Genomic DNA, 23,095 nt, shown 5'->3' with positions numbered 1-23,095 from the left:
CAATAGATAATTTAAGCCCTAAGCCTTAAGAAATTGACCAATCATAGCCGAGTATTCTCTTCATACTTTACTGTGATTGGTCAATTTCTTAAGGCTTAAGAGATTGACCAATCACAGTAAAGTATGAAGAGAATACTCGACTATGATTGGTCAATTTCTTAAGGCTTATATTATCTGTAGATCGGGACTAAAAGGCTCCCAAAAACTAGGGAAGGGATAGAGTGACCAGAAGATAACGATTTTGCTTTTTTGTTTCAAGAGCTTTATTGTCACGCGAATAACAATAAAACGATTGACAATGTCAGCCGTTGAAGAGAATGCTGTCTATTATATAAATGTTTATACAAATTCAATTTTTATTTGATACTATACTTGATCATGACGCGCGTGATGCATGAGAAAAATGTAGAAAGTGAAAGAAAATATACATATAAAAGCGCCATTATCTCACATCTTATTTTACAAAGAAAAAAAAAGTCTAGGTGACATCAGTTCAATGTGTTTTTTGCAAAAAGATTATCTTCGGCTTTGCAGCATCAGGCATCAGATGCGTTTAGGAAGCTAAACGATAGCTATACATCTGTGACTGATTACAACTTTAAGATATTATTATGTACAATCAAATCTTTTGTTTTTGCATATGAAAATTATATTTATAAATATAAATCAATTTTAATCTTATCTACTTTATCTTTGAACCAAATATTATGCTATTTGTTAACATCATAAATATATTAAATTGTCTACAAAATCAATGAAGTTTTGATACTTTGCATTAAAATAACACAAATTAAATCAAAAATTGATGATTTGTGTTTAATGCATGTTAAAAAAAAAGATTATTCAATTTAGCTTTATTAAGAATAAAAAAAATATTCAATTCCGTAAACTAACTCTCATCATCTAATGAAATACATAACGGCTGCAACCGTCGAGTTCCCGAAACGCATTCTGTTTTTGTTGACTATGTTTTGCTAAAGTTACATATTTATTTCTATAATGCGGTTTCGTTTGGTTTTCCGTATTTTTACACTTGCATTCATTTTTTGCACTTCTTCTCTCGATCATTTCGAAATGGCTAATGAAATCAATATTCATTATTTTTACTTCAATAGAAAAAGTACACAGTATGATACAAGCGATTCTTGCATGCAAGAATAGTTGTGAAGCGTTTTTCAAGTTATATCTGTTTTGTACAAAGGACTCAATCTCTCTCTTTGATTCGTTGAAGTATTTTAGAATGTTAGGAGCCTTTTGTTGTCAATTCATATTCACAACAAGCAATGTTTCCACGCACTGGCACAATTTTCAATTATTATGATAGATACTTCCAAATATTATAGCTGTGATTAAAATGATAAAGGGAATCGAGTTTCACCATGTCGAATATAATTCGAAAGACTGGGGGAGAGAGGGGTGATGTGCAGCATGCTCATAACATGCCAAAACCCTTTGAATAATTAATCGCTTTCAATAAGCGATCTTGTAGTTTCTCTATTGTACTGTAATCCGGTAATAATAAAACATTAAAGCATGTGTGCGCGATTGGCAATCTGAAAATATACATGTGTTAATTGTATGCTTATTATATAAATGAAAATTAACGTTAATTAATTTACCTATCGGAATCTGGACCATGTCTGGCAATGACCATTTTGAGCCTTGAAAGACCGCCGACCGGAACTCGATCGCTACCGGTAGTGAATTGAAGAAGCCTCCGTTGACTTTCAGGTGGTAGAGAATGCGCTACGCGCCAAAAGTTACGTACCGCTTCACTGTCAACAGTATAGCCGCCTTCGTATTCCGTAGCTGCTTCCAGTTCGGCGAAATCGAATATTTTGCTTCCGCAAACAAGCTGCGCGCGTATCAAATATCGTGAGAATAATCGTTCGATATAACATTTACGCTATATCAACGATTGTGTATAGTTATACCTGCTCAATTTCTTCGGGCCTGAAGAGTAATGCGAGCGGGCTCTCGTCTGTAACCATCTGGAAGCCACGTCTGAAGGCGTTAAATTGTCTCTCCACGGACTTGTTGAGCAAAAAATCCGCATAAAGATCGGCAAATTCCTTTTTATTTTCCTGTGTAACGTATAATTCGTCGCCGTTCTCTTTGAGTTCGTGGAACGATAACGACCCAAACACGTCTCTATAAAATGAAGATACAATATTCACACTTACTTCAAGATTTTTTTTTGTAATCTCATTGTAATTATATACCCAGTCGTAACTCACCTGTAACCTACTCGGAAAGTTTGCATAAATGTCTCCGGCATATCATCTCCCGTATATTCCATTAATTCCTTCATTGTTCGATATAACGTTGGACTCCAATCTTCGAGATCCGCGAAAGCACCTTTTCTGCCTAGCAGTTTTCTGTAAACTACCATTGGAAAACGTACATCTAAAATTACATTATTATAAATTGCTAAGCCAAGGACGATGCCTATTAGCGTAAACTGCGCATCACTTTCAAACGATGTCGGATTGAACCATGTCATTTGTGTATCTTCCTGAAATAAAGAAATGATCACATTTTAAAATTAAATTATGATTATGAAAAGTGACTATATATGTGATTATGCATCTTTCTTTCATAAAGATTGAAATATAAAAAATGAAAAACTTTATCATAGAAATTAATAAATTTTTAGTTTTAGCATTAAAAAATAAATAAAAAGAAAAAAAACAAAAATTACTTTAGCTTACTTAATTTAATTGAAGTAAGTTCTGACCTGGGTTGTGAACATGCCATAATCAGGATTAAAAATTTCTTCTACAACTAGTTGAAAAAATTCTTTAGATACACCGCCTTCATCGACACCTTGCTCTCCTTCAAATTCGACGACTAATTGCTTCTTCAAGTCGGATGGATTTTCCATAGCTACCATTTCCAATTCCACCAATGCATCATCTATCAAATGATCCCTCCTCACCTGTTTAAGCAAGAATGTAACTTGTATATTGACGTTTTCTATGATCGATCGCCTTATTAACAAACCTTTAATCTGAGATATGGATTGGTAGGTTGTCCGACAACAGTTTGTAAAAAACTCATACGTCGTTCGCTATACATTCTAATGCGATTATCATAATATAAACCCAAAGTTTTAGTGGCTGGTGTAAGAACAAAAGCATAATTCATAAAACTAAATTTCATCGGTTCTTCACTCTTGTAATAAGCAAAATCTTTGTCCATTTCTATGGCATCGCTAAGTGGTTCATTGTAGAAATCGGTAAATGGTATGAAAGGTTTACGTGCGTCTAGTGCGTTGATTCCTAATTCTATCGCTAATGCATCCTGAAATAAATATTTTATGTAACATAGACAAGCAATGTAATAAATACACCTTCTGAGAATACCATTAGAGATAATACCTGAGGAATTTGTCCTGATATCGCTGATCGTGATGTAGTTTTATCGCTGCTTGCCGATTCGGCCTCATCGCCCAATATCATCTCAGGAGGATCTAATTCTCCAGCCAACATACTCGCATAGTATAGAATTTTCATAACTTTTGTAGGTGCGGTAATGGTATCTGCATCTTGGACGCAATAATCGCGTGTAAAGGATCCTCCTATTACCTGTAACATAGTATTAAAGTTTTCAAAACTATGGGAAATAAAGATGGGAAGATAGTGGTCATTTTAAAATTGATGCAAATGAAATCAGTGCTATTAAAAAAATAGGAGACGCACTTTGACAGTGATGAGTTCTTGAAGCGCCTGTAGAAGATTTGGAAGCCGCGATTTGCAATGTTTAGCCCAAACACGTGCCAACTTAGCTTGAGCTACTATTGGTAAACAACTCAATGCTTTACATAACATATGGAGGGCTAATTCCAGATATTCGCTATTTCCGAGCATCGGAATTTCAAAGACAATGAGAAATACATTCAACAAACTGTCCATACTGTCCCAGCGTACTATGCGAAATACTCTTAGATCTAATTCTATGTCATCTGCCAAAGTAACTAATGCATTGACCAAAGCTGATTCAAATACTTCACCTAATTAAAATGAAAAGCATATATTTATCAATGACATTATATTTAAAGTCTTAAAATGTGTTCTTTATAAATTAATAGTTATATACTAATGATTTAGAAAACATAAAGAAACATTTAACTTTAATAATAAATGTAATAAATTAATTACATATAATTAAACATATTAGGTAAAATTTTTTTCACACCTGGAAGAGACCAAAGTGCTTCAAAAGCTCTACGAACAGATGGTAAATCAACACTAGTATCATCATTATTAGGAACTGTAGGCGATGGATCACTGCTATCCTCTTCCTTATCCTCTCCTTGAAGAGATCGTACTGCTTCTTTATTTAAATCCGCAGGTGGCCTTAATAAAGTATCTGGCGCCCGTTCGAGAAGCGCCGCCAAAGGAGAATTACTCTTCTCAGTTTTTTGAAAGCTGAGACTTAATGCCTTTCCCGATGAAAACACTTCTCCCAAAGTGCGAATTAATAAAGAATATGAATCTTCCGCTTTACATTTTTCTATAATATCCAGAAGTTTGGCTTCTGTAAGATATGGCTCTTGTTTTCCTAATAAGAAATCAAAATGTTTCAAATTTACTTACATCTGTAAAGTATAATCTACAATTACCATCTAGTTTTGCATATTGTCATAATTTATAATTTAACCTTTGAACCAAAGTCGAAGCTTCATTAAATCAACTTGAGATACCTTCATCGGAGCTCGTAGGATTAACGCTTTTTACAGGTAGACTCTTAGCTAACGACGTTTGCCCTGGCTCTATAGTAGTCCGAGCGACTTTACTAGGTTGTGTACCATCGCAAAGTCTAGCTTCTTGCGAAAATAATTGTATTGCTTGAGCAGCTGCTTGATTTGGAGTAAGATTAGTAACCTAGAATAAAACAGAATAAAATGCATAAGTAGGAAATCAACCAATTCTTACAATAGCTGCACAAATGTGCATTGAGGTCATACTTTGCCACTCGAGGCACAATGCTGATTGTCACAATGAGGGTTTCCACATCCATCCGTAAGTTGGTAAAAGTACCGTTCAATAAGCTTTTTTGCAGCTGCACGCTTCATGTCGCTGCAAGGACTCTCTGCTCTTACCCTATAAAGATGACAGTAAAAAATATATATAAAATATATGCAAAGAACAAATAGTCATGCCTATTTATGCTGGTCTTTACTTGCATAATTTCTGAAAATATATAATACATAGAGAGAAAATATATTTGTTGTAAGACTATGTCACACAAAAATAAATGCTTATATATTAGAGTTTCGACACATAAGAAAAGTTTAACATTTATTCTTGTCTATCTCTGTTTATATAAATATAATCATTGCATTTTATATAAATATATAAATATAAAATTGCATTTTATATCTCAATATTGCGACAAAATATCAAAACTAAAATTTTTGCAGAGAATAAAAATTGCTCGAGTCTTTCTTGAATGCGACATAAAAGTGCTAAGTGAACTTGGGAATTGTCTCGAGAATTATATGTTATTATACATATATATAATTCGCCAAGTCGGATGACACAATGTCGTTGCACCAAAACAAAGCGCTAATAATAGAGATTCTTGTAATTTCGCGATCTCATGATGAAGCTACGTCGCTCTCTGTATACGAGTTCTCTGTGTATAATCGAGCGACGACGAGCGAGTGAGAATTGAACAAACTAAAGAGGACCAAAAAATATTTTTGGAAAGTTGAAAGAATTAATAAAAGAGATAGATAGCGAAAATCCGCGTAAATCTCTCATACAAAGACTGAATTCACCGATCGTAGGTTTCGACAATGTAAAATTTCGTGGCCGATACAATTTGGATTTTGTGCACAAACGTCATCGCCGAGAGGGAAACCGTGCGTTTGCGTGACTCTTGGGACAAGAGTCTACTCTTGTCGGAGATGCATGACGGCGCATTATTTCAAAAGGCGTTTTGCGAGCGACACTAAGAACGCAACGACTCTCGTGACACCTGGAAACGTGATCTTCTCCAGGGTCCCCCTGACTCTTGGCGCTCATAGACCGTAAATCGTCGGAATTTTGCCTGTTTACTCGGCGATTGTGACAGGAAGTTTTATCTTCCACCGTGCTTGTCACCGCACTCCGCGCAACAATATATATATATCGCTGTCCACAAGTCTTCGTAAGCGGGACTCGACGGCACTACACGTTTAATTTCCGCACAAATTTTTCACCGTGTCCGAACGATCTTCGCGATTCCCCTCACTTTTCGCACGTCGAGACACGAGAGTGGGAGTTGTTAGAGATCTGCCAAGAACTAGAGGGAATAGGGAAACAGAGGGCGATGAAAGTGGAAGCGAGCGAGCGCGAGTAGGACAGAGAGAGAAGATAGATAGATGGAACTACGAGCGAGGAAAAGAGTCCAAGAGATGGATTTGTCCTCTCTCGCGTAGAAGGCACCCCGAGGATTCGGAGGTTTAGGAGGTTAGGAAAATCGACGATTCGCGAATCGCGCGAATCACGCGAGGATCGATGCGACTCGACAGGCTCGTGGAATAAGGGAATACGCACGGGGAACGAGTCCTTGTTGTCCTTCTCTCTTTTTTTCTTTTTTTATTCTGCCTACTAATGTCTACCGTTTACAATCGGAATCAACGAGACCACGAGTTATCGCATACGGCTCTCGACAAGGATGCGTTCGAAAATCTTACCCGTAGGATAGAGTAACGTTTAATTGACCAATCAAGAAAGAAGAAGCAGAGATTTCTTTGCTTGGATTGGTCAATTTAACGTTATTTTAATTAGGGGAATATTTTCGAATGTATCCCAAATCTCGATCTACAATATCGAATATTCTCTTCATACTTGATTATAATTGACCAATCACAGTCAAGTATGAAGAGAATACTCGACTGTAATTGGTTAATTTCTTAAGGCTTAGGGCGTTAGTTGGGGTGAACTTTTTATGGTGGAAACACCAATAAATCCTATTCTGAGCCAACTCTGACCCAACTCTGACCCGATTCGAACTCTCGGTGGAAACTTAATCAGTTAAAGCAAGATTGTGGACCAAGGGTGAGGCCATCACATATAAAATTCCGTAAACACGTAAGATGTAACGTAAGGAAATCGACCAATCACAGTCGAGTATTGGCTCCTCCAATTCGATTTTCTTACGTTACGTGTTACGTGCTTACGGAATTTTATGTATGATGGCCTTTGCACAATGCTAGGCAACAGGCAATAGGAATAAGGAATAAAAACTATTCACTAATAAATACGCGAAATAGAAAATATTCGCCAAATAGGAGCAGAGAATAGATTCTATTTCTGTTCTTATTTACTATGCGCTTTTATTGTGCGATAAATCGGATTGTATTTCACGTCGCCATTTTGGCGGCAGATCTTTAATCCTTTTCGTATCTCCGGGACATATATGTTCCTCCTACGAAAAAAACTATAACTTAAAAAAAATTGACTTGGCTTGTTTTAAAGAAGGTTTGAACTACATATAAAAAATCGCGCACTTTGAAATGTAACGTTTACAATAAAATATAATTACCTAACTTTGCAAAAAATCGAACTTTTAGAGACAGAGAGAAAGAGAGAGAAGAGTGAAGAATAACTGTATATTAATTATCGAAAAATCATCGAATTTAAACTTAAAGTTTTATTTAAATGTGATCAACTGTATTATAATAAATATAATAATTTATATGTGTAATCAAAATGTGCGCAAAGTAAGACGCGTGCGACGAACATCCAAGTCTTACAGCAGATACGCGGCTTGCAAAAAAGTGTATAACTATATATTAAATAACATATCTTCCTCATGTCTTCATTTCGATAAAAATAATATTTTAATTTAATTTAATAAATAACATACATTAGAAAGCATTTATTTTTAAATACATAATCTTATTACAATTACGTTGCTCTCATTAGTCGTCATTCTACTCTATTTATGTTATTTTGCAAATCTCTATTAACATACAGTTACAACAATTCTCAATCACTGCAGCATTTCTAAAAATTATACATGTAAAATGGCGAAGAAAGATGCATGAAAAAATATTCACTGAACAAGAAGACAATAGTTTTCTATTGACAGAAATGACAATATTCACCGGAAATCAATGAAAGATTCGATTGATAACTACCTGTTAATTGTGTATAATTTCATAGTAGTGTTCGCAGGAATTATGTAAGATTAAATGAAAAGCGAAATTAATGTTATTCCTTTCTTATTTTCTGGGATTGAGTTTATAATAATTTATAATAAACTTACATAAATTATTATAATTAATTTTTTAATTAATGGATTAACTTGTTCAATCAATTAAATTGCATAATTACGGATTTACTTGTTCAATCAATTAATTTATGCATAATTAAGATAGACTCCTTTATATGATACAAAATTTTCCTTACGTATATTATATATGATATAACTTCATAATAATATTACTTTCTTCAAGTTTTAAGAAACTTTTTATACACACTGCGATTACTTGAAAGAGTAATTCCTCGTTTTACATGTAAAAAGATTAATTATTAATATAAAAAAATTTCGATCTTTTTTTCTCGTAATGCTTATTAGTAATGTCATTCTACAATTTATAGAAATGTTATGAATGAGTAAAGGAATAGTTGACGATAAAAATAATAATATTAAAAATGATATTAAATGGATTAATCTTTGAACATCATCGATCTCTTCTCGTGAGTGCACATGTGCATCTCTCTTTTGTTGAAATGAATAAACTAAATGGAATAAATGATGAGATATATGATAGTACTGAGAAAGTGACCCAAGTGAGACAGAGCTACAAGGTTTAGGATGGAGCACAGCTCGCAGGAGCAGTAATATCGATCGATCTGAGTAGAGTTTGAGGCTCGCGACAGGTTTCGTCTGGGCGCGAAAGAGAGAGAGAATGAATAGGGTAGTGGGAATGCGAGAGTGAGCGGACAGGGTCGTGGAGAGGTAAAGAGGGTCGCAAATAGAAAAGCTCCCTTATAAGCAGACAGATAGGCCGGCGAGTTGCCCGGGCACGGATCGCTCCTTCAATCAATTTTCCACATCTGTTTGTCTCTCCTCGCATCTCCCGGCTGTTTTCCCAACTTCTTCTTTCATTACCTTTTCGCGATCACAGACCTGCCAAGCGTGGCCTTGACATTTAGTGACAGTGTAAATCTGACCTTGGCAAAAGTATCTGTCAAGGCTGATAGGTAGATCGATAGTGTCAATCATCAGCTGACTTTACCGGCAACGTGTCTGTGTTCCAACATGCTTGAATGAGTGTATGAATGTGTGTAATTTTAGTTGTTAAAGACGTGGTAAGTGACATATATATGATAAAGATGCAAATGTAATATATAAATTCATATTTGGTTTCGACATCACTTTATTTTTAATTTAAGTAGTATTTTATCTATTTCTAATTTCATCTTTATCTCAAAAAAAAACGTTAATCAATTAAAATTCGATTATAATTTAAAATTAATTTTCACATTCAAAAAAGGAAGTGTATATGTGACATATTTTTAATATTAAAAATCTTCCTTCCTCAATGTAAAAAAGATATTTCTAATCAAACAAACATAATTTTATGTAATTTTTAGATTCATATTTATTTTAATTCGGTTGTATGAAAAAATTAAATTCCAATCAACGATCAATTACGTCATTGTTCTAACGCGTATTTATCTCCCTAATGCTAATCCTATAATAATTTAATTAGAACGTTAATAATTATTATTCAATGATGTAGCGAATTTTGGTATAGAAGTAACGAAAAATCGAGATGCGAACATTTGTCTGCAAGCAAAAGTGTTTGCTTTCTTGCATCTTTTTTTTCTTTAAAATAAAATAAAGCAGTTTATTGTATTTTTAATGCGATATAACATTAGAAGAATATTTAATGTAATAATATTCCCTAAAAAAATTTCTACATACAGAGCATTCGAAAAAATGGACACGTAGAATGTTCATTCATCAAAGAGGACTAATTAGTACAATTAACATTGAACTTTAATGGATCCGAGTCGGTAGCCATGAGAAAACGAAGAAACGATTGATATTGCGACAACGATAGATCATATCGATATAAAAAATGGAAGAGACATCCTCAAGAATACGTCCTTACCTGGACTGGGACGTAAGCCAGATTTATATTAATTTGAGGAATATCTGTCGAGTCTCATATATATCATATCAATGTATCTTGCAAAATTATTTATAAATAAAAAAAAGAACTAATAAATATTATAGAAAATATAAATAATAAATTAATTTTTTGATAGAATGACGATAAATACTCAGTGGCCAATAGTCAAGCGCCCTTGCAGGGCGGTGAAGATGATCACCCGGAACGCGGAACTTGGACAGGGAAATTCGATTTTCTATTATCTCTCTTGGGATATAGCGTAGGCCTCGGAAATGTCTGGAGATTTCCGTATCTCTGCTACTCGAACGGCGGTGGTGCTTTTCTGATACCGTTCACCGTGATGCTCGTCATCGCCGGATTGCCTCTTATGTTCATGGAACTTTCCTTTGGTAGACGAAACAATGATATCAAACATACAATATCTTGATGATTTCTTAATGATTTTGTGACAAAATGAATTATTTGCAACCGCGACATATTGTCTTTTCTCCTATTCCACAGGACAATATGCTAGTCTCGGACCAGTGGCAGCTTATAAGCAGTTTTGCCCCTTGCTTCGCGGCTTAGGATACGGAATGGTCCTCATTAGTTCCGTCGTAATGCTCTATTATAATTTAATCATCGCCTGGACGCTATATTACATATTTGCCTCGGTTCTTGGTAAATAATTATATTGATGTGTAGGAAATTTTCGACACATATAACTGAATTTTACTTTTAAGATTTACTTTTAAATTCTCTGATAAATTTTAAAAATTGACACTTTATTAGCAGAAATGTTTAGAGCTATTGTTGTACTAATAATATCAAAATTATAAAGAAATAGAATTTTTTTAAGCTAAATTTTAGAAGAAATATATCTAATGCGCAAAATTTTATTTTATAGTAGATTTTGATAAATTTTACTTTGATAAAATTTTATTTTGAAACTTAATTATAAAGATATATTCGTGTTAAAATTGATAATGGTTGATAACTTTTGTAGTTAATATTCTTTTATTTAAATTTTTCATATAGGCGGTTGGGAATTGCCCTGGAGTAAGTGCGAAAAAGAATGGAGTACCGAGGATTGTTTTATGCCAGATGCTGCTGAGGCTTGTGTCTCTCAGAACGCTTTTTATTTCAAAAGAAAATGTCTCAATTCAACTCAAATGACTGCGATGGGTTTGCTTATCGATAACGTAACTAATGCAATCAAAAGACCGCCGGCTGAAGAATATTTTCAGTAATGACATACATTATATAAGGAATGAATATATTCAGTAATGAATATTATATTTTTCTGATTTTATTTAGTTTATTTTATTATTAATTTATTAATGATCCCAATATTTTATCATTAATTTATTACTCTATTTCTGTATAATATAGTTATATTTATTTTTTAATCTTATGATGATCAGTCTTTTGCATATGCCTTGCGAGTATGTCTTGTGCCCGTTTATTTCTATTAATAATAATAATAAGAAGAATATAATTTTTTTAACCCTTTCGTTTTCTTCCGGTTTTCCCAAAAAAGATGCGATATGAAGTTTTATAGATTTTTGAGCGTGCTGGTTCCAAATTTACTATCAAAATTCAAAATGCAGATTCAAGATGGCGATCATGAAAAGCTTAAATATCAATATATTTAAAATATGAGCTTAGACTTTTTTTTAAATATATATTATGGTTTTTCTGAATGTATACACACACACACACACACACGTTCGACTTGTGGCGTTGTTATACACTTTTTTTTGCAAGCCTTGCATCCGCGTCGTCTTATTTCGCGCACACTTTGATTATACATATAAACTATTATAATATTTATTATAATAAAGTTATAATCACATTTAAATAAAACTTTAAGTTTATAATAAGTGCATAAATTTTATGATCTTTCAATATAATATACATTATTCTTCATTCTCTAAAAGTTTAATTTTTTGCAAAGTTTAGATAATTATATTTTATTGTAAACATAACATTTCAAAGTGCGTGATTTTTTTACATGTAGCTTGAACCTTCTTCTTTATAAAACAAGCCAAGGTCAAAAGGATTATTTGTTTAAAAGTTATGATTTTTTTCGTAGATGGGACATATATGTCCCGGAGGTTCGAAAGGGTTAAAATATGAAATATTAGTTTGCAATGTTAAATACATAATTTACTCTCTTGTCTAGAGACAACATTTAAATGAGAAATAAAAGATATACAAAGAAAATATTTTTTCATCTCTCCAGGAATCATGTATTGGGAATTAGCAATGGGATTGAGGAAACTGGATCGATTCGACCATTCATGGCGGCTAGTCTTTTTCTAGCATGGATTATCGTATTCCTTTGTTTGAGCAAAGGCGTGCAAAGCTCCGGCAAAGTCGTATACTTCACCGCTCTTTTCCCATACGTCGTTCTGGTATATCTGTAATTAATATGTAATTAATAGAAATTTAGTGTTTTTTTAAATAAAACAATCATATATATTTTTCCGTAGGTCATCCTTTTTGTTCGTGGAATTTTACTTCCTGGCGCTAACGAAGGGATACTTTTCTATCTCACTCCCGATTGGAAAAGATTAATGTCTGCCAAAGTATGGGGAGATGCCGCGGTACAAATCTTTTTTGCTTTGAGTCCAGCCTGGGGAGGTCTGATCACTTTAAGTTCATACAATAAATTTACCAACAATTGTTACAAAGACTCTTTGATTGTGGCAATTAGCAATATCGGGACTTCCTTTTTCGCCGGCCTCGTCATCTTCTCAGTGATCGGTTTCCTTGCTCATGAGCTCGATGTACCAGTGGCATCAGTGGTAGATGAAGGCGCTGGTTTGGCGTTCATTGTTTATCCAGAAGTAATTATCAATTATGTAGTTAGATCTTAATTCATATGCTATGCTATGCTTATAGCTTAAAGCTATGCGTATTTTTTTGTGTGCATCTTTCATCTATAATATCCATTTATGCTGAATAAAAAAATTAAATTGAATCAGATATGTGATTTTTTCATCGATTTTTATTGCTGTATTATATTGATACTCGAATATGTTCCAAAATATGGGGTTCAATGGTTCTTTATAATTCGTAGGTTGTGGCTCGGCTACCCGTTGCGCCTGTTTGGTCGCTATTATTCTTCATCATGCTGCTCACTCTGGGTCTCGATTCGCAATTCGCTCTCATGGAAACTGTTACTACGGCGATACTCGATGGCATTCCAGCATTAAGAAGTTATAAAATTTGGGTCGTTCTAGGAGTTGCAGTAATTGGCTATGCCGGTGGCGTCATTTTCACCACCAACGTGAGTCGCATCCAGTTTCTCAAATATAGAAGAAAAATTGTCTTCTTCTATAGCTTTTGCGACGCCATTGAAACGATATTTTATATTTTTTTCTCATAGGCCGGGATGTACTGGCTACAATTAATGGACAAGTACGCTGCCAATTGGTCCGTTTTGTTGATCGCTATAAGCGAATGCATCCTCGTGGCATGGATATACGGAGCGGATCGTTTTCTAGACAATATTCAACAAATGATTGGGCCTCGAGGTTGTTTATGGAGATTTTTCTGGACGTGGATGTGGAAAGTTGTCACACCCGCCGCATTATTCTTCATTCTCTGCTTTAATTGGGTGAAATACGAACCAGTCACGTATGGAAGTTACATTTATCCAAAATGGGCGGATGTATTAGGCTGGGTTATCAGTATGCTTCCCGTTTTGGTCATTGTTGGTTTAGCTATAGTAAGATGCGAGATCTCTTTATTTAAACACAGAATTATAGTGACAAGTATTTTATACGAAAAATAATTTAGGGTCAGCTAAAAGAACAGCGCGTGCAATCAGCTTACGACGATGAAGATGACGAAGATGACAATGATGACGATGACCTCGAGAACAGCGAGTCTTACGAAAAAGCAAAGAGAGGAAAAGGCAAAAATAAAAATGCATGGAATCGCATAAAAATATTGTTACAACCGACATCCAACTGGGGTCCATCGCAAAATTCTTTCACACCCTCCAAAACTTTGACTCGTACATCCTCCTCAGGTAATGATTTTTCATTATTTCGAATGTCAATGATTATGGATATCAAATTATAATATTTATACTCCTGTCTTAAAGGACCTCCGGGAACATATGACTCAGTACGAGATACGATTATTTTGGTGAACGGTCAACCGATGATGGTACAACCGCCCAGCACCGTCCCCACTACTCAGAAACTTCCCGGACCATCGATTCTTAAGAATTCTAGTAAAACCGATCTAATAACCTCGCAGCAGGTATGATATGGCACGTTTGTTTTACATTCAATAATATAAATTTTAAATAACCATTTCGAAGATAGAGTGTGTCCAATGTAAGTCTAATTGAGGATAAATATTCTCACATGATGTTGGCAATATCAATCACGATTGTCAAATGATATGAAAATGGTATGAAATTATATGATATGAATTATTTTATTGTGTATACAATTTATAAAATCTATAAGTAATATATAATTATATAATTTATAAAGAATATATCTTAATTTGTAGTTTTTCATAAATTGTTCTAAATTGTTCAAAAATAATAAAACTTTTATTTTGGATATAAATTAAATTATAATTATAATTATAAATATTTTGGATATAAATTAAATTATAAATTTAGTTTTGATTATATGATTTAATCGATTATTCAAAACAGCCTTATTAAACATATATAAGCTCAAATTTTTTATCTTTTTTATAATAAATTAAGATTACAGTACATTTTTTTGCAATGATAAGTAAACTGACATTTCTCGTTCAAGTAATTTCTTGGTAATAATAGCAAAAGTTGAATAAAAAATTAAATTAATGTTAAAAGTTTTTGGCCAAAATGTGCCCAAAAATATAAGTATTTGTACAAAATTAGTTAGTGATTAAAAGAGATTGAAAAAATGTACCATCGATGTATTATGATATAATGATATTATTTCATAATACATAAATCAATATTTATTTGCAAAGATTGTTAATTATTTTAATTATGTAATTTAATTATAAAATAGAAAAAATTAGGAGTTATTATGCATGAAAATGAATTTACATTTAGCAAATAGAGAGATGAAATTAATAAAGATAGAGGCGTGTAAAGATACTGAAACCGAAAAGAAAATTTAATGTATACTAATCTCTTGCACAGTACATGTATCGTCAAAAGTGTCCAATATTTATTATACTGTACGTATCTTTTCAATGTGCAACAGTTTTCAGGGAATAGGTTATAGATATTTTGGATACGCAATCAGTAAAAGATGATAACGAATGGAGAAATAGATACAAGAAAGTTTTAAAATATATGATAATTAGTGAATTTCGTGAAAGAAGCTAATTTAAACTTATCGACGAGTATATAGTAGTGCAATTAGCAGAAAAGATTGAGATTCTTTATTTTAATGCGAAATATTTTTCGAATAATATTAAATCATAAACTAGCACACATACAAAAGATTGTATACCTCAACTATTACTATAATTAAAAAAAAAACTATTGATGCCTTAAGACAATTATTTTTTTCAAAGAAAGATCGATTTTGAAATGAGTTAAAAATTCATAAATAAAAAAGTAGTCTTAGTTTTGAATATATTTGAATATATGAATTTGGATGCACATATATAAATATGTTAATTATCTAAAGCATATCTTGTTCAGGATAACTTTTACTATTTTATATTATGCATAATCTTTGACAGAGATCGACTTTTCTTTTATTTCTTTATTTTTAAAAGATTTTCTCTCTTCTCTATAAAATGATAGATAAATTGAAAATCAAATCTCTTATAAACGTAATCTTTGTAATTGAAATCAAAAATTAGAAACCTAAAGATTTTAGAGAATGTGCAGTGGAAGTAAAGGAAACATTTGAATAATTCCACAACTAAAGCTAATACAGTCTCTAAATGATATGAATACACGTTCAATTGCAATAATAAAATCATTGTGAATTTTTCACTTTAGGTTATACAAGTTTGTACAACATACAAACACGAAAGTAAGGAAAAAGAATGTGTTTTGATAAGCTGAAAATTTCGAGAAAGTTATAGCCAATATGTATTACACTATGAAAGTGCCGTTAGATCTACGATTGCTTCTCTCCTTGAATCAATCTCTCATCGGAGCAGTTAAATGTTTAATAATATTAATGTTTTTAGACTGTACACAAAAGTTACCTGATGTATGGCGCAGCCTTCTACTAATGGTTATTAAAAGTATCTCGCCGTGCAAAAAAAATAATGATAATTAATAATATTAGTCACTGGTTCTCTCATACCGGCCAAGTCAAATAGTTGACTATTCTAATAATAAGTAGGATTAAGAGCAATGAGCATTGAGAACAGTAACAATGCGGTGATAATATAATACTAACATTATTAAATTCAATCGAGTTATTTTTGAAAATAATTTCAAATGTAGAGAAAGAAATACTAAAAAGAAACTACTACAAAGAAAATCTGATATATGCTACATTTTTTGCTTACATCATTAGATTTCTGTTTTAATAATTAATTTTACGAATAATTTTGAGAATCTTACAGATTGAATTTTTACATTGAAATAAATAAAAAAGGACAGATTACTCCATTTTGCGTTATACTTGTCAAGTACTTGAAAAAATTATCATCGCATGATGTTACGGTTTTAATTGTATCATTACGAGCAACCAGTAGAGCGAACAGTACAAAATAATGTGTCCTAATAATAAAATGTAATAATAATAAACCATGGAAAAGAAGCTTTTCTCTCGTTTTTTTTTTTAAAGAGAAGCTTCTTTTTTATAACAGAAAAAAACAGATAGTAGAAAAAAGAGCTTCTACTCAAGATTATTATATTCGAAAATATAAAGAACGCGTTTCTTCGATCAGTTGATTCGCGCGATTATCTTTAGAACAAATATTTTCTGTAAGAAAGTGGTATTGTAGAACTAAAATACTGATGTTTTAATGTAAAACAGTTATATATGAACTTAAAAAATAGCATACAATCAAGATACAAGAATGCCTTGAATAAATGTACAGAGAAAAAAGTTATAGTGAAACAAAATAAAAATGATTCTATCCCGAGGACAAGCGAGATTGTATGTGTGTGTTTACATATTGTTGGATAATCTTATATAATTTTATGGAAATAAAAGAAAATAAAGGAGAAGGAACTGAACTTTCCAGGTGAAAATCATTAACAGTTCGAAAATGTTATTACGTGTAAATTAAAGGATATATAAAGATGAAAAAATATATATCAAATAAATACATTATGTTATTATATATGTACATTATATTATAAAAAAAAATATATATATATAGCACTATACAAATATACATATATGCTTATATGTATAAATTTATAATGTGCGAGATAAATGTATATGATGCGTGTGTAATCAATAAAATATTGTTATCCAAGTGGTGTCAACGATGTGCTATCGGGTTTTTTTCGCCATGATTGATTTCGCTGACGCAGATTGTGATATTTCTTTCTTCATTATTCATATCAATGAACATTTCCCGATGGGATCGATGAGACGTATTCAATTAACAAGATTGTTCTATAATCTTTGGCTTCTCGCTATTCTATTAGATATTTCACGAGGATTACGTCGAGAACAAGACATCCAATTTTTATATCATTAGTTAATCATTAGTTTTTTGATATAATTAGATCGATCAAGCGTATCTTGCTTCTTGAAGCAACGACTTCTCACATTTCTTAATTTGTCTCTCGAGACGCAAGATTTTTATCAATTACGTATCGCTTGACGGTGGTCCAAATATGACTCTACACCTCGAGAAAGCGCCAAGTATCGGTTTGACGAGTATCAAGAGACCCGCGAAAAATAGTGACGCGAAGATCAAGTCCCTTCCCGTGACGGTGCCGGGCCACCATTTGGTATAGGTCCCATTGATGAGGGTTGCCAGTAAAAGTACAACTATGCCGATGCCGCCGCAGGCATGAGCGACCTTGATGATCACCGGTCTAACCCGCGGATAGATCCATACCGTGTTGTTCGCCAGGATTCCGAAAGAAGCGGTCAGAACGGACAGTATAATCGTTACTAGGCCCAATTGTGAGTGAGTCGTGGCGAAATGCTTTTTATTGTTGTTGAACTTGTTGACGATAATGATGATGAAGCCGATTCCGATTATAGTTAGACCTATCGTATGTAGAATCCAGTGTATTGTCACTCGGTTACGCCTGGGTAATCTTGAAGCAATGTACGCCTCACCGGAGACGCTGAAGACAGCTTCTGTGATCAGAAGACCGACCTTCGCCACAAGATAAAAAAATATCAAAAATTAAATTATAATATTAAATATAAATTTAAATTATAATAAACTTTGCCACAAAAAGATTAAAACATTGCAGTAAAAAAGATTCTCTTCTGAAATTGTTATCCCCATATTTATATCAATAAATATAGTGATAGAATGATGCTATTATTTTTCCGATAATTTTGAAAGATTAATGTTTTAATTTTTTTATTTTTAGGAAAAAGAAATAAATAAATTCTAAATTTCTACTTATCACAACTTTTTAAAATATTTAAAGTAATTTAATTATTAATTTTAAATTTTATCGAATTGGTTTTCGTATTGTAATCACACGAAATATGAACACTCTAACTGTCAAATTTCTTATTATATCTTTCATAGTATATTATATTGATACTTACTCCAACAGACATGCAAATCGGATGCCAAGAGAAGAAACTGTAATGTCCAAAGGCAACTACCAGGATATATATCACAGGAGCCACAAGTAGAAAATGCGTCAGAATCGAAAAAGCGAGCGTAATGACGCTCGGAGGCCCTTTGTTACTTTCAGTGCTCATGTCGAGAAGGAAGCGATGAAGTTTTTTTGATACCTGAAGAAAATGAAAAAAAACCTATTAAGAAATATAACAGTGGATCTTTATCTGTAAACATGTAAACAAACATGTAAAAAGAGAAGAGTAAAATTAAATAAAATTAAATTTTATAAATATAGATAAATAGATAAATGTATAGATCTTCGTAAAATAATCTTCTTTTAAACCTCCATTATCATGAGGAAAATTTCTTCTTGCCTTAATCTTTTCCTGTTATTTAATAAGAATGCAATTCATTTGCAATTCATTTTTTAAATTAATATTTTACGATACTAGTTTCTCATGTTACAGATTTTATTCTGTATATGTTGAGAGAAACTCTCTCTCTCTCTTAAAAATCGCTAAAGTTCGAAAGAAATTCCTTTATGTACATAAAGGAATTTCTTTCGTAAAGTTCTATGGGCGTCGTGTAAGCATCTTTTTACGTAATCCTCGCAATTATTACGAGCGTTTAAATGCATGTTGCATGATTCATCTTCAATTGTACGGCATGATTTCTCGCGTTTTTAAGAAATATGTCTATCTTTTCTATTCTTGTTATCTTAGTTTATCTAGTTAAATTTGAATATTATGCGCACGCGCATATGTATGTACGTCAGCTCAATTAAATGAAACGTAAACAAAAACTTAATTATACACACATTCACATTACATAAACAAATAATAATCTTTTTATCTTTCTTTCTTTCTCAAATATGTTCAAAACTTATCAATTCGAGACACTTAGATGATAAATCCCAATTTTATTAAGATAAAGAAAAAATCTCTCTTATAATTCGAATTCTATTCCAAAAAGTAATTTTATTATGATATTTTATATTACTACATAAAATATATAATCTCATGAGAGATATATGATTCTCTGGCACGACGTAACATGCGTTAAATTAATAATAAGAGTTTTATGCTGATAAAAACATTGCTATTTTCTAGACAAAAATAGGCGATGAATTAAAAGTAATAGGCACTTATTAAGCAAGATGATATTACTAATTAAGCGATAAAATCCAAGTCTTAAGAGGAATTCATTTTGTTAACGATTTGATAAATATCAAAGAAAAATGCATGTTGAGTAACGATACAAAAATGTCATTCGGTTTGCTGTTAATTGTGGAATGTAGAGTGCATTATGTATTCCTGCATACCGACAGCTGCATAAATATTAAAATTAAAGATAACCAGAAAGAAGGATTTACATGGTACTATCTGCAAAACTCTTTTTATAGAATGTCTTATTTGAATTATTACTCTTTTTAGAGAATATGTTATTCACGTTTTAATGTATCAGATTAACTTAAAAATACATTTTTTAATGTCGTAGAAAAATATATAAAAATAAAATAAATAATTTTTTTATCAGTATAATACTTATCTAGGAAATTAATATTTTTATTAACAACAAAACGTTTAAATAATTTAAATAATCCTAACAGTTTAAAAATAATAAATCAGTATCAGTGTATTTAATATTAGTAGTACGTTTTTATTGATATATTCAATATTAAAGGAAATAACTTAAAATGCAGATTTAAATATAACTAATGTAAAATAAGGAAAGATAGAGATAATTTTTCAATATTAAAAATATCAACAAATTTATCTGAATAAAAAACAAATTTTTAATATGATAAGAGAAATGATGAGAAAACAACATTCATCATAATCATATTTATCAAAATATTTGTGAAAGATGTGTATAAGAACGCAAAGGAAATATATTTGTTTCATTTTATAAGCGTATATAACCTTGTATTACTTATGTTTTTAATTGCATATAATATCAAGGAAATGCATTTTTTTGCAGTAGAGAGACTTTGTATATATAAGAAATAAGCCAATTTTACAATAAATGTGTGGTTTTTATTTTATATAACATAAAAAAAAAAATTACGCCCGCGTTTTTAGGCTCTTATCGCTCGTTTCATAATTATCATGTTGTTAAATACATAGAGCCGTATTCTTTATAAATTTATAAAAAATAAAACTTATTATTAGTTAATACTAACATAATACTACAAATTGTGTGATTATAAAAATTCTTTATACAGCTATCTATTAAATTGTATGTACGTCCATAAAACATTTTACCTTTAAATCAATGTGTTTCTAAAATAAGAAATGTTCAGTTCAATATAAATAGGCAATAATATAATATTATATTTTATTGATATATGTAATTTCTAATTTTTATATAATGTAATATATATTCTTTTATTTAGAAATGATAAACAATTGAAAAAATATAATTTCAAACATTTGTACATTTTTCAATCATGCAAAATTAATAATTTTCATTTGATGATTATTTTACATGATTTTTATCAATAAAATATAAAAATATAAAATGTATAAGCGTTGTTTTAATTACAGATTATTTGAATAGCCATATATTTACTTGAAAAGTTAGCATTTTTTTAACAAAAATTTGACTATGGCATTTAAAAAAAAAATTTATTTTTAATATTATTAAATTGAAATATTTCCATTATTTAATTCTTTAAATTAATTAATTAATTTATATTTATTAACATTAATATAAAATCCACATAATATTAAGTAAGGAATAAAAAATTTTACTGTTTATTTGTATTTATTTTAACTGACCGAATTATTTTCTATTATTTGCAACTCGAAAACTGTAACATTAAAATCAGAAATACTCGAAATGTTAAATGTATTATGAGATACCATTAGCTACTTTTTTATTTTTCTTTTTTCTCTAAGACAGTTTAATAATATATATAAAAATATTAATAAAATATTATTATTCACCATGATTCCTGATATTATATGGAAAACACTCTTAGACAATTCCTACGTGAAAGTAAACGAACGTCTATATATCTTTAACTCACCGCGAATACCGTTCGACTGCCGCATAAAGTTGTCACTCGTCTTTAAAGAGAAAATATCGTTGGAAAAAACCTAACTAGAAATCCACTTTCGAACGTTTTGTCCGCGTGAAACAACGAATCGAGCTCGCACGTGCGTGTTTACGATACGACTGAGTGTATCTGGAATATGGCGATCTAGGTTGTGGATGCGTGGATCACTCATTATCGTGGATCGTGGCGTCGGTGGCCGATGAGGAAACATTGCCGACAGTATCGGCCTTACAATACCAGAATATACGGCGCATTGTTGGATTACTTTCAGTCAGGGACTTCTTCGCTCGAGATATCACGCTCTTTCGTCTTCCTAATGTCTAAATATTTTTAAAAATCTCCCTCGCTTCGTCATTTTTTGCGTAAAACTTTCCGGCATAGAACAACGAATAATGCAAGAATATAGAATTATCGGAGAATTGTTTGCCGAGGGTCCGAAAGGAAGGTGCTCCGAGATTGCGGCCTTGGTGCGAGCAAGCACGCAACACACGCTAACGTTCCGATCGCATAAGCACTCGTAAGGCGCAAGTATGCACGCTCCATAAATTTACAAGGCATCCCGTGCATAATGCAGTCAAAGAAATCGAGAACTAACATAGGAAACACTTTATAATGCACTTTATATAACTTCTCAATCTGATGTGTATCTCTGAATTTTTTTCAGAGCTGCCAATTACTCCTCTTTTTAAAGAGAGAATTTAGATATTTATTTTGTGGGCAGAACACAAATTATTTCATTTCAAATTACATCATTTTCAATATTTTATTAACAATTAAAATGATTTTTCCTTCATGATATATTTGAATGTGGCCTTACTTATAAATATTTAATATAATTTATGTAATTTATTCATATTAAAATTACAAGTCATCTGTATATACGCAGTGTTTTTTTAAGAAGTCATAAGTGCCAGCTGATTAGGAGTCTACAGTTAGAAGCTGTCAGATAAGATTATTAATTATGGCTTTTTTCACATGACACAGAATATGAGTTGAGCTCATTGATACACCGTTTAATCTATAACTGCGATAACCATCACGATATCATGTACACTTACTGAAAATTAATACGCTTGAATTTGAATAATAATGTCTCAATAAACTGTTTCTTTAATTTTATAAATAGAATCAGTACGTTTTCTTCATTTAATATGATCTTTTATAATCTATAATTTTAAAATCTCTTTTGAAGCTCAACTGAT

At 31.7% G+C, this 23,095-nt stretch overlaps 3 protein-coding genes across 5 annotated transcripts; 1 reads left to right on the top strand and 2 right to left on the bottom strand.

Annotated features, from left to right (window-relative positions):
• Window positions 1–1,087: 1,087 nt before the first annotated feature.
• LOC105257102 (ubiquitin-protein ligase E3A) lies at window positions 1,088–6,656 on the bottom strand. 3 transcript variants are annotated; one of them, XM_011267495.3, is made up of 12 exons: window positions 6,546–6,656; window positions 4,970–5,105; window positions 4,706–4,886; window positions 4,198–4,563; window positions 3,702–4,012; window positions 3,381–3,587; window positions 3,004–3,303; window positions 2,738–2,938; window positions 2,238–2,515; window positions 1,935–2,151; window positions 1,620–1,855; window positions 1,088–1,553 (listed from the first exon to the last, which is right to left on the bottom strand). In XM_011267495.3, the coding sequence occupies exons 2-12, from the start codon at window positions 5,075–5,077 to the stop codon at window positions 1,433–1,435; spliced, it is 2,526 nt and encodes an 841-aa protein (XP_011265797.1). In that variant the 5' UTR covers window positions 5,078–5,105; window positions 6,546–6,656; the 3' UTR covers window positions 1,088–1,432. The 3 variants fall into 3 exon arrangements, with proteins under 3 accessions (XP_011265797.1, XP_011265796.1, XP_011265795.1); XM_011267494.3 differs by lacking the exon at window positions 6,546–6,656 and adding an exon at window positions 5,771–6,539; XM_011267493.3 differs by lacking the exon at window positions 6,546–6,656 and adding an exon at window positions 5,986–6,539.
• Window positions 6,657–8,878: 2,222 nt separating this feature from the next.
• Window positions 8,879–14,567, top strand: LOC105257101 (sodium- and chloride-dependent glycine transporter 1). Its single transcript, XM_011267492.3, has 11 exons — window positions 8,879–9,311; window positions 9,933–10,132; window positions 10,278–10,530; window positions 10,643–10,801; window positions 11,159–11,366; window positions 12,366–12,537; window positions 12,616–12,972; window positions 13,206–13,415; window positions 13,515–13,856; window positions 13,928–14,162; window positions 14,238–14,567. The coding sequence occupies exons 2-11, from the start codon at window positions 10,088–10,090 to the stop codon at window positions 14,402–14,404; spliced, it is 2,148 nt and encodes a 715-aa protein (XP_011265794.1). The 5' UTR covers window positions 8,879–9,311; window positions 9,933–10,087; the 3' UTR covers window positions 14,405–14,567.
• Window positions 14,568–17,471: 2,904 nt separating this feature from the next.
• Window positions 17,472–22,071, bottom strand: LOC105257100 (cytochrome b561 domain-containing protein 2). Its single transcript, XM_011267491.3, has 3 exons — window positions 21,864–22,071; window positions 18,814–19,005; window positions 17,472–18,406 (listed from the first exon to the last, which is right to left on the bottom strand). Exons 2-3 carry the CDS (start codon window positions 18,970–18,972, stop codon window positions 17,885–17,887), a joined length of 681 nt encoding a protein of 226 aa, XP_011265793.1. The 5' UTR covers window positions 18,973–19,005; window positions 21,864–22,071; the 3' UTR covers window positions 17,472–17,884.
• Window positions 22,072–23,095: the final 1,024 nt, after the last annotated feature.

Source organism: Camponotus floridanus, unplaced genomic scaffold, assembly GCF_003227725.1.
Source record: "Camponotus floridanus strain SB8 unplaced genomic scaffold, Cflo_v7.5 scaffold24, whole genome shotgun sequence".
Taxonomy (NCBI): domain Eukaryota; kingdom Metazoa; phylum Arthropoda; class Insecta; order Hymenoptera; family Formicidae; genus Camponotus; species Camponotus floridanus.
This window is presented reverse-complemented; position numbering and strand designations above follow the sequence as displayed.

Excerpts from the sequence above, each read along its gene's own strand:
- LOC105257102 (XM_011267493.3), bottom strand. The coding sequence starts at position 6,032 with ATGAGCGCCAAGAGTCAGGGGGACCCTGGAGAAGATCACGTTTCCAG. Across the intron at positions 4,013-4,197 it reads AGCACTTTGGTCTCTTCCAG|GTGAAGTATTTGAATCAGCT; the intron begins GTGTGAAAAAAA and ends CATTTTAATTAG. Across the intron at positions 2,516-2,737 it reads ATGGCATGTTCACAACCCAG|GAAGATACACAAATGACATG; the intron begins GTCAGAACTTAC and ends TCTTTATTTCAG.
- LOC105257101 (XM_011267492.3), top strand. The coding sequence starts at position 10,088 with ATGGAAGAGACATCCTCAAGAATACGTCCTTACCTGGACTGGGAC. Across the intron at positions 10,133-10,277 it reads GTCCTTACCTGGACTGGGAC|AATGACGATAAATACTCAGT; the intron begins GTAAGCCAGATT and ends ATTTTTTGATAG. Across the intron at positions 12,538-12,615 it reads TTTTCCCATACGTCGTTCTG|GTCATCCTTTTTGTTCGTGG; the intron begins GTATATCTGTAA and ends ATTTTTCCGTAG.
- LOC105257100 (XM_011267491.3), bottom strand. The coding sequence starts at position 18,972 with ATGAGCACTGAAAGTAACAAAGGGCCTCCGAGCGTCATTACGCTCGCT. Across the intron at positions 18,407-18,813 it reads CGATTTGCATGTCTGTTGGA|GTCGGTCTTCTGATCACAGA; the intron begins GTAAGTATCAAT and ends CTTGTGGCGAAG.